The 12,011-nt window shown below is 36.7% G+C and overlaps 1 protein-coding gene across 4 annotated transcripts in view; it reads left to right on the top strand.

Annotated features, from left to right (window-relative positions):
• Positions 1-7,402: 7,402 nt before the first annotated feature.
• STAP1 (signal transducing adaptor family member 1) overlaps positions 7,403-12,011 on the top strand; it is a 36,698-nt gene continuing 32,089 nt past the window's right edge. For all 4 annotated transcript variants that reach the window (XR_011484605.1, XR_011484604.1, XR_011484603.1 and 1 more), the window contains exon 1: positions 7,403-7,619. Coding sequence is in view for 1 of the 4 variants with exons in the window: in XM_020913961.2 (XP_020769620.2) it covers positions 7,500-7,619 (120 nt within the window). In the remaining 3 variants the exon portion in view is untranslated. The remainder of the gene's footprint in view (positions 7,620-12,011) is intronic.

The following is a 12,011-nucleotide window of genomic DNA, read 5'->3' as shown; positions in this document are numbered from 1 at the left end:
TAAAGAATCTGCTTGCAATTCTGGAGACCTGGGTTCGAACCCTGGGTTGGGAAGATCCCCTGGAGGAGGGCATGGCAACTCACTTCAATATTGCTGCCTGGAGAATCCCCATGGACAGAGAGGCTGGTAGGCTACAGTCCATGGGGTCACGAAGAGTGGCACACGACTAAGCACTATTGGCATAAATGTGCTCTAGATACATTATTTGAACAGATCATGGGCTTCCCTGGTGGCTCAAAAGGTAAAGACTCTGCCTGCAACTCTAGGAGACCAAGGTTCGATCCCTGGGTTGGGAAGATCTCCTGGAGAAGGAAATGGCAACCCATTCCAGTATTCTTGCCTGGAAAATTCCATGGACAGAGGAGCCTGCTGGGTTACAATCCACCTGGTAGCAAAGAGTAGGCACCACTGAGCAACTTTCACTTTCACTTTGAATAGATACATTATTTGAAAAATGCAGTTTATCAAATAGCATTACGGAATTTACCTGACTATATAAATATACACAAATAGAGAAAAAGTGCCAAAAAAGTTATGATACCCATCCAAACAGTGCTAATGGTATAGATAGTGGAATAATATGTAATTTTCATTGTCTTTCTTTGTGCCTTTCACTTTTGTCTAAGACTTATATAAGTTTACCTATAGTTAGAAAAAATAAGAAATTATTTTAACTATGTATAGGAAATGATATATTTGTAAACTCAAGTGCCTAAAGAAATTTTAAACAACAAAATACCAAAATTGTAGCTTGCTGGCAATAGCTAACAGTAAGAGATTTACAAGCTGAAAGAAATAGAAAGATAAACTACAAGCAAAGTCGTGAGGCAGAAACCATGTGCTGTTGATATGGAGAAAATTTGTCAGACACTGAAAAACTGTTCATATTTGCAAAATAGAACTAAATTATAGAGCAACTCCAATGTTAGGATAACTTTTTCCTTATTCGTATAGACCTTGGAAAACTATTGATCTGGGATAAGTTACATAAATTCATTCTAGCTAATTTAGGCATTTGTCAGCTTACAGTATGGTTGGAAAGGATGGAAAAGTAATATATTTTGGGCTTTTAGGAATGATTCCCAAACATACACTACAGAACTGAACCACAAAGCGTCAGTTGCAGGAAGCAGTGAAAAATTTGGAAGTCGATGTTAATGCTTAGTCTCCAGAACCACACTGACACTGCATAATGAGAAAGTCACCATAATTACCAAACCGCCATGTCAAGGAAGCCACCAGAAACAAGAAGTCTCCATGAGCAGGAAACATCCTTACTGCTTCTGGCTTCAGAAGCACACTGCACCTGCCCTGATCGTTATCAGAAAACCAGTGTCCCATGCCTTGACTATCAACATTCATGAAACTGGTGATCAGACACTGAGACTTCTGATAACTTTGCCACAGAAAAATCAGATGCCTATACACCATGCTCACCTACAGAAAAGCCAAAGGACCGAAAAAGAATGAGTTCTGTCTCCCCTCCTCATTGCCAATATTGAATGCAGGCCCTTTCTAGCTGCAAAGAAGACTGGGAAATGTAGTTTTTAACTTTTAAGCCTCTGCAGTAAAGAATGGCATACTAGCAGGGGTTGGAATGAATGTAAAGCACCAACCCATGGTTAACAACTTTACTGAATTAAACCACTCTGACAGAGCTAATAATGTCACTTCTGTAACAGTGATTCCTTACATTTTTTTTTTCTTTCTGTCACAGAAGATCTAGTAGAAACATTTTCTGAATAAAAATGACTCACTATGGCACAAAGTTTTCACCTAATCATTAAAATTAAAACTGTTTTTGATTAGAATTAAAGCCATGAAACAAATGTATTCAGTTCACATATCTTCAAGATTTACTGCAATACACTGTGATACAAATGGCAATAAATGGTCAGTAAACATTAAGTAAAACAAGGGTCAGAAATTAGGAAGTACTAGAGAGGGATTGGAGACTCTTATTCAGATTTACCAATTTAATCAATTTCAATAAATTGGATAATAAAGTATTTTAGAGACCCTTAAATATTGTAAAAATATTCATTCATTCACTTTAATTGTATTATAACATAGATGACTTATAGATAACAAAGAATATTAAGATATTGGTTTTATATGAGTTAATCCATATACTTCACTCAAAGCTGTTGAGTTATGTTTTTCATATATCCTGATCTAAAGCAAATTCCTGTGATGAAGATGCTGATGATGACTATACTAGTTGGATTTTGAATATTTTCAAGAATTTGATAATAATATAATTGTTATGTTTGTGCGTGTGCTCAGTTGATCAGTTGTGTTCAACTCTTTGTGACCCCATTGACTGTAGCCTGCCAGGCTCCATGGCATTTTCCAGGCAAGAATACTAGAGTGGGTTGCCATTTCTTTCTCCAGGGGATCTTCCCAACTCAGGGAATGAACCTGTGTCTCTTGTATCTCCTGCACTGGCAGGTGGATTCTTTACCAACTCTGCCACCTGGGAAGTTCATGACTGTTATACATGGCAACAAAAGAATCATGCATCAACCAATGTTCACACATATCAGAAAAAAAGAAATTCCTGTCACAGTGGAGGCTAAGAGTTAGAATCATAACGCTTTCCTCAGCTGGAGAAATTTAATAAATGGTTACCACAATCTATAATACCTCTTATTGACCTTGCCTTTAACACAATCCCTGTGTTTGAAAAACTCAGTTTCCTGTTGATGCAGAGGCTATGTGAGTAACTAAAATACAATGAAACAAATACTATAATAAAAAATTCATAAAATGCTATGGGAATGCAGGGTGAGACAGACAAATGTTCCTCTTGAGGATGGGGAAGGATTCAGAAAATCTTCACAACAAAGATATACTCAATCTGGCTCTTCAGGGGCAAGCAGGGAGTTGTATTAACAAGAGGGCAGAAGGGCACCAAAGCAAAGTGTACAGTGATTGGAAAGGTATGAGGTTGGGAAAGACCATGAGTATTAAGACAACTGGGAGTAAGCAAAGTTACTAGAAGAGAGAGTATTTTTAAGGAGCTGATTTTAAAGGGTTAGGGATGACCTTGTGATGTTTGAGCATTTTGTTTGTGCTCAATTAATATTTAGTGCCGATGAAAAAGATAAAAGAATGAATCTGGAAGGACTGAGAATTCATAAAATGTTTGAAGCAGGGAAATGACTGGTTTATACTGAATTTTAAATGGATCAGAGATGCAAAGAGTGGAAAATAGGAGGCTGCTAGAAAGAAGCCGGGGCTTCCCAGGTGGCGCTAGTGGTAAAGAATCTGACTGCCTATGCAGAGACTTGGAGAAGACATTGGCAACCCACACCTGTACTCTTGCCTGGGAAATCCCATGGACGGAGGAGCCTGGTGGACTGCAATCCATGGGGTCGCTAAGAGTCGGACACGACTGAGCGACTTCACTTTCACTTTTCACTTTCCTGCTTTGGAGAAGGAAATGGCAACCCACTCCAGTATTCTTGCCTGGAGAATCCCAGGGACGGGGGAGCCTGGTGGGCTGCCATCTATGGGGTCGCACAGAGTCAGACGCGACTGAAGCGACTTGGCTTGCTTGCAGAAAGCAGCCTGTTACAGCTCTTAAGGCAAGAAATGAGGAAGCTGTTATCCCAGAGAAGTGAACTGGTTTTGTTCGAGGTCTGGAGCTGGTTAGCAGCAAAACTGGCTTCTCTCCCTCTGCCTCAATACTTTTTCTTACCTACAAATTTATTATTCACCACTTAAAACTTGCAATATCTGTAAGAGGATTTCTATTGTAATGGTGCAGTGGTATAATGATGTTGAAAGTCGTGGACAGGTTCAACTGGATAATAATATTTCAGCAGGATTTTTGCATTTGGTCAGTTTTAGGGGGATATAATTTGAGCATTGTTATATTAATGGTCAATTTTACTTGCAAGTTGGCAGAAGCTGTTGAACTGGGTTTTCTTTAGTTTATTTTTTAAGTTAAGAAAGAATAATTAACTAGACGATTATTTCTCAAAACTATTCCTGTCTTTACATTTTTCTAGAGATATTCTTTCTCCCATGAAACTCTCTGGCCATAAGGCCAGTGACTACTTTTCTTCTGTTCCAACCACTGATGATTATCAACATCCTGTCTCCTGACACTCTTCATTTCTCAGTTGACTCATCCCTCCTTTCACTTCCCCTCTGTATTATAGCTACCAGCTGCCAAGAAGATGGATTAGGTCATTTGTCAAATTAGGTTTTCCTTTGCCACTCAAATCACTTCCTTAGTATACTGAAACTAAAAATTAATTATGGCTCTGTCTCAAAAATTTACCTGGGCTTATATTTTATCATTTAAAGTTTGGGGTAGCAAGAAACAGGTCTCAATATAAAGGCAAAGCAGTAACTCTGAATCTCCATCTCCCAATTTCAGTTTCAAGCTGTTTTCATTTTCATAATGTATCTGAACACTCTTTAGTTTACTGATAATCAGTCTGTATTGCTCTACCTGAGAAGAACTTACTTGTAATTCTATGCAATTGCAATGAGTTTCTCTATAGAACTCCTGTCACAATTAATCCTCAGACATTTCCTCTAGGTGCTCAGTCACCTGAGAACACTTTGTGGCCCAAAAGAACAAATGTCCCTTGTTCTTTGAAGCTGAATAATTCAGTTTCTCATTTCACTAGCAAAATTTTATTCAGACTATATATCAACTTTTTTTTAAACTTTAGTCAAATTTAACGGAAATCCAACCACTCATATTTCCTTGGGCCTCCTGCCCAGATTCCCCTAGATCTTGACTTAGGAAATGCACTAGTGCCCCTAAGACTCCAAGTCTTGAATAAAAACAGATCAAATAAAATTTTCAGGCTTATCACTTAAAAGCAATGAGATCCAGACAACAGGAGAACTCACTGTTCTAAGGAGTACTAAGAAGCCAGTCAGGGAAGATTCCAGCTATCTTCTGGTGGGTTATTGCTTGTGAAAGGTTGCTGCTGAACGATAAGACGCCAGGATCCTCTGGAGGAGACGAATTCAATCCGGGGCCAGAGACGAGCTGCATCACTCAGAGCTTTTGTGTAATAAAGTTTGATTAAAGTATAAAGGAGATAGAGAAAGCTTCTGACATAGGCATCAGAAGGGAGGAAAGAGTACCCCCTGCTAGTCTTCAGCTGGATGTTAGATAGTCACTAGCAGTCTGTTAATGAAAAGAAAGGAATGTCTTAAAACTCAGAATGGCACCAGGCCCCTCATGCATAAGATACATTTGGGGATAATCTTGGCACCAGATGATTCATCCCAGGCCATAAAACAGTTGACTTGAATCTTGTAGAAGGGCAGATTACCATAGAAATAGTTTCATTTACATAGATTAATGGAACAATATCTGAGTCTAAAATACTGGTTTGTCAAGTAGGTTCTGAGCCATTAGGCAGAAGGACTTGAGGACAGAGTCTGGGGTAAATGCATGGCACATTAACATAGTTTAAGACAAACATTTCCATAAGAAAATGTATTGGTTAACTCAGGGTTTGAGAATAGTTAGCTTCAGGTGAAACCAGGTGTCATGGCAACACAGTATTTTAAGAGAAACCTTCTTTTAAATTTGTATAGAGAAGGAAACTATTGTTAGTTTGTCTCCTCCTGCCACTTAAGAGAGAGAAAAATGTCTGACACTGGCAGCCTATTTCCCTGACCTTCCTGCCTGTTACCCTCTCACTTGTATCTTGCCAACTACGCCATGCATGTGAATGAAAAAGTTAATCAACAGTACATCTAAGAAAGAAGTGTAAAACTTTATTCAAGCCAACCTGAGGATTATAACCTCGGGAACAACCTTTCAGAAAGTTCTAAGGACTGTTCTGCTTATTAGAGATCAAAAACATATTGACAGTTTACACATGCCAGTATACAAAGCAAGTGGTGGGTCATCACACCTCCTTACTAGATTGAGAAGGAAGGCTATCTCCCGGGGAGGCCTGATTAATGCAGATACACAATACTGAACACACTGAATAGGAGAGAAGAAAGAGGCCCAAATGGGCAGAGAAAATTTTTATGTTTAAATTTTTCTTGTCTGGCTATAAAACAGGAATTTTATTTCATCATACCTCATTTTGTAGACAATCTGATTCCTCACACCTATAGCTGAAGATCCAATAGAACCATACTGGTGGGGAAAAGCACATGGTCTTTCCATTAGGAAAGGAGGCTCAGATTGGAGATTCCTGTATTGCTTTGACTGATGAGAATAGGCTAGTCTAACAGGGAAGAATGCTCAGGGCTGCATCCTAGACCTCAAGCAACTCTGTAATATTAAGGGTGAAATAGCAAATGGTGGAACCTCTCAAGACCCTTGCAAAACAAACCAGATTTCCTTCCTGTGTTCCTCTCTCCCGTCATTTTTTGCACAGTGCTGTACCAAATCCAGTCTCTCAAGGGCCATTTTCCACAAGCAAATACTGAATGCATTTGGGCCTCAGTGTAGCTCTATAAATCTTACTAGGTAGCCGTACCCCATCTATGCATCATAGCATCAGTGATCCTCTGCTTAGAAAGCAAAAAAGAACAAAATATAAGCTTGAAAATTTACAGCTTTCTCTGCCAGACATATTTTGCCAAATATCCACCGGTAAATGACCAACTCAAAATATTGATTGACAAAGAAGTAAAAAATATCACATTCCCATAACTGCAGTTTACATTTAGTAAGCCATCAAAATGGGCATGGGATAAATAGCACCATTTTTATAAAAATTTAAACAAAGTTCAGTTCTGAAATGCGGTCCTCCCTTGCTATCAGTAGGTGATCAGCTCCAGAACCCCACCAGATACCAAAATCCTTGATTGCTCAAGTTTCTTATATAAAATAGCAGAACATTTGCATATAACCTACAAAATCCTCTTGTATACTTTAAGTCATCTCAGTTATTTATTATACTTAATACAATGTATGAAAATAGTTTTCAGAACATGAGAAATTCATGTTTGGCCTTTTGGAAGTTTCTGAATTTTTTTTCTAAAATTTTCTGTGTATAGTCAATTGAATCCATGTAGAATCTGTATAGAAGACCAGCTGTACCTAAAACAGAAATAGTATTAATATAGTTATCTATGAAGTAGTTTTTAATGAAGTGGAATTAATTCAAGTCATGTCTTCTTGGGATAAAAATGGGCAGCAACAAACAAAAAAGTTGGGAGAAAACAAATATGACCTTGCTGTCTCCCCAAAAGTCTGTAATCTCCACATCTGTTCCTTTCATCCTCTGGTGATATTACTTTTCTGTTTATTTTGCTACTGTAATTCTAAACACATGTAGTTTCCTGAGAGATTACCCTCTCAAAGTTGGTCTACGCCTGTTCTTTCTTACCTCACAAAAAGTAAAGAAAAAAAAGTGTGCGTGTGTGTCCTATTGGTGGTTTAAACACTTAGCTGGGACTTCCTCTTTGAACAGTTGCCCTTTCCTCTCACACAAGAGAGATCTCATTTTGTCTGAAACTGGATAAAGTTGAAACAAACCGCACACCAACGAGAGGGTATGATGGCTAAGAAGCCCCCGAAACCAGCCCCTCGCAGGATCTTCCAAGAAAGGTCAAAGATTACTGCTCTACCCTTGTACTTTGAAGGTTTTTTATTAGTTAAGCGATCAGAATACCAGGTAAGTCCATAGATGATCATATTAAACTAGAAGCTTCTGTCTTAATATAAAATTTATTTTATGGTGACATGACGAAACAAGGGCCTTCTTGTTTCCGCTAGAATTGAACCTTCTTTCCCAAGGTAAGAAATATGGTCCCAATTTGCATAATTTAAATACAACATATGGCTTGAACTCATATGTGTGTATATATGAATATTATGTATAATAATATAAGGTTCTAATGTTAAGTCACTAATGTAAAAAAAATTCCTGAATTTCCAAAAATTTAAACATCACAGAAGAGTTTAGCTTAGAACATAAAATGTTTGGTATATATTTTCTCTGCAATGTACTACTATGCTTCCACGATGACATGTACTATTAAGATAGAATTATACTATTCCTGAAATTAAAACTTCTGCTCCTCTTCTGTTTGATTGAAGTTTTCAAATAATGATCAAATTATTTTTTATGATAAACTTTTCAAAAAATTGGGACAATGATAAGCTTGACAATGTTTAAGATTCTGTATAGTTAGTTATATGTTCTAAGACACTTTCAAGATAGTGATTTTAAAAGATGATACTTAGGAAAAAAAAATGATACTTAGGGTGCTCTATGGGTAGGTGTACACTAAGCTACATAAATATATTCACTCTAAGAAAATTCACAAAGCACTCTGTATTTTTTAAACATAAAAATGAAAACTTATAATTAATTAAAATCAGTGCTTTTGAAATACTAATTGTGCATAATTTGAAATGAATAGGACATAAACACGGAAGTGTCTGTGACTAAAGAAAAAAGATAATTAACTTAGGTCAAATTTTATGAAATGTTAACATTAACTCAAACTAGAAAAAAAAATTAGGTTTTTGAGAAATGCCTTAAGAAATGTTTAATAATAAAAATATATTTTCTGAGGATTTATTAATGCTTACAGAAAATTTGTGTGTGTAAAAATATCTGTGGCTGCACACTCATATTTCTTGTGTATATAATCAGATCATTTAATATTAGAGAGGAAAGACACGGTAATTTGTATTCTGTTATGGGTGTTAAACATGAATTAGTAATATCTGTCAAGTTACATGCCAGGAAAGGGGAGTTGGGAAAAAGAAATTTTTAGATTGTAATTTAAACTTGTCCATTTATTGAACTTTTTCCAAGACTTTGTAATGACTGTTTCTGGTATTGGGTTCCCAGTAGTGTTTAAAAAGAGCATTCCATTGGTCTGGATAGTAGAAAAAACAAGGATTTTAGAGTGTCAGTAAAACATGTTTTTACCTAATGGTTTTGCCACTTATATTCTGTGATTTTATACAAGTTACTCAATTTCCTTGAGACTAAATTTCCTCAACTATAAAATAGAATATGACTTACCTCTCAAGGTATAATGCCTGGGATACAGTTAGTGCTTAATCAATTCATTCATTTAAGCAGTGTTTATTTTGTGTTGCCTATGCACCAAACATCACACTCAGTTTCAGAGAATATGAATAAAATACAAAACCCCTACCTTCATGAGGGTTAGGTTAGTCAGGAGTGATGACTCACTTACCCGAATGCCAGTCTAACTTTTCTTAGAAAGCATACCTTGAAATGGAAAGAATAAACTATAGGTGTAAATGTTTTGGAGGAAATTAACTTATGCTTCCACTTGAATTCATAGCAAAGTATCTTTTACTTATACATCAGAGAGAAGAGAGCAAATGAACAACAGTAATGTCTACTAACAAGGTGGTTTCAAGGATTAAAGGGATAACAAATATAAAACACCTGCCTCATACTAGAGATTGGATTCATTCTCCTTCTATTTTATTATCTATCACATTCTTATTAACATACTAAAATCAGTTTTTAATCCGGCTCAGAGGAGGGCCATGGTGATAATTGGAGTGCTCGAAAACAGAAGCAATGAGAGAAAGTTAAGGAGACCACTGGAATTTCTAGGCAAGTGGCAGCAAAGTGCCAAGAAATTTTTGAAAGGGAGGTGAACCAAAGGTGTATAGAAGGTCTTCTTTGACAGGGGCACTTTTAAGAATTAAGGAGATTTGCCCTTAAGAGAATGTGCTAACATATACCATTTTAACTGCAATTCCAAGAGGTCCATGGATCTGTTAGGTAGTCAGAATAGGGAAAAGGAGTCCAAAATGGCGGTGGCCAAAAGACAAGGAAGGGAAAAGCCAGCGAAAATAGAAAAAAGGAAGGTCAAAGAAAGGTCCGAGGACCAGAGTGAGGATTTCTGGTAGAACAGCACTCCTGGCTGAGCCCAATTTGCATAGGGCAGGCCCAGGGGGAGGAAAAAAACATAAAAAGAGGAGCCAAAGGGCTCTCGAGGTCAAGAACCCATAAAAGTACATAATTTTTACGGTGAAAATGTGGGAAAATTTACTTAGCCCACAACACTAGAATTCTGGATGATTAGATTTATTAGATAATGAAAGCCATTAGGTGCTACCATGAGATACCCATTGCATCACAGCTTTTAGAAATGTGCAAAATTCTCATTTTTTTGGAACTATTTGAAAATAAGAGAGAGTTTGGGTAACATCTCATAGTTTCTTCAAACTGTGATGTGTTCAAATTAAAAACACTGTATGTTATATGTCTTCTTACTAGCCTGAACATAGAATATGACCATTAAAATAGCATCAAAGTAACATTTCTCTGACTAGTCCTCCAACTGCCACTAATTCATTTAGAAAAATTTTAGGGCTTGGCTGTGCTCTCAAAAAGTTCTCTATGCTAGTGCTTTCCAAGTTTTTAAATGACACACTCCTTTCAAGAAAATATTTTGAACATAGATCTCTAACCTAAGAATATTAATTTGTTTAGAAATTATGGTGTGCTCCTGTACTAAGTCCAAAAAATGACTGATTACATGCAAGAAAAGAATTAAGATGAAATAAATGAAATATGAATAGATATTCTAAAAATTTCTTCCCCAGTGAGATCATCTTACATGCTTCCAAGGTTTAGTGCCACACTTCGTAGACTACTATACAACATCCTTCCTTAACCAAAGAACGTTTATTCACTCACAAGAGGGAAAAAGGAAGGAATTTTTTATTGGGGACAGGGGATACAGAGGAACTTTACTGGATTTGCACTGTCATCCATTTTTACTAGTTAGATCAATGAGAAAAGAGTCCTGGGTGCCAGGAGATGTATCGGTCCTCCTGTAGAACTTGGGCAACCCCTATCTTTTCATCTGTTTCCTGTTTTGTAAAATGGACAGTTACTCGCTTGTATAACTGAATGGGTTTCTGTGATGATCAAATGGAATATATGAGCATATTTTCTTGAGGTGTTGACATGGGAGATATGTTAGGCTCTTAATGTCCTGTCTCTCTGGTCCTTATAGTAATTCTTCTGGGTAGAAATTATTTTATCCACTTCAAGATGAGTGAATTGCTGCTCACAGAGTTTATGTTCAAAGTGCCTCACCATAAAGAACCCAGCTGGGATTTTACTGCAAAGCACTTGACATCATTCTGCCTTTCAAACTAAAGTTCTAATTCCATTTATTGGGTTTCTCAAGGTTGGGGATGTCTAATCACTAGATTCTTCATCACACTGAGCTCAACATTAAGCTCAGTAGACTTTCAAAAATGATTGCTTAATGAATGAAAATAATAGTCACCTTAAAGCCTAAATACAAGGTCATCTAATGATAATGGAGCTAGTGATAAATTCAAAAGGCCCATTTCAGTTTCTTTTCTTACTTCAGCAACTGAACACAAGTGACTGCTTAAAAATAAGACATCTTGTATTAAATGTATATCAAAAACAGGTCCTTCAAATTTAATTTTTAAAATATTTACATTATCGCTATAGATATAAATATATACCTAGATGTTGGTCATTACAATTGATATTTATAGATGACTTAAATTATACTAGTTTTCAGGAGCACTTCTCAGAAACTAAACCCAGACTATGACCTGCAGGTCTCTGCATACTGAATGTAAATTAGAAGTATTCTTAGGTTTGTGGCTGTGGTTGGTGTTCACAGGGCCCACTGATATTTATAATCTTCCTTTTCCTCCTGGCTGCCTTCTTCTCAACTCAGTGTCTTTTGTTCTTGCTTTTTCCCTCATTTAATAAACCCTCCTTTATCCTTTCTAAAAATCTATGTTTATTTATCAGTAATGCTCCCATGTTTCCCTCATTAACTCTGTGCAATTCATACCATTCTCTCATGACTGAGCACCGCTATAATTTTTCTCTGAAGCATAGATGCTTGTAAGCATGTATATACAGAGGGAATGAAATAAACTTTGGCCACTATTAGTGATTTTAGTTTTTCTGTCTTATGGTAGGTTAATACTGATGAGGCTAATTAAGAAGATTAACAGAGTGGTAGACTTTGACTACAGGCTTTTCTCTTGTTTTCTTTTCCTCCAG

The sequence above is a fragment of the Odocoileus virginianus genome, chromosome 29 (assembly GCF_023699985.2).
Source record: "Odocoileus virginianus isolate 20LAN1187 ecotype Illinois chromosome 29, Ovbor_1.2, whole genome shotgun sequence".
Classification (NCBI taxonomy): Eukaryota; Metazoa; Chordata; class Mammalia; order Artiodactyla; family Cervidae; genus Odocoileus; species Odocoileus virginianus.
This window is presented reverse-complemented; position numbering and strand designations above follow the sequence as displayed.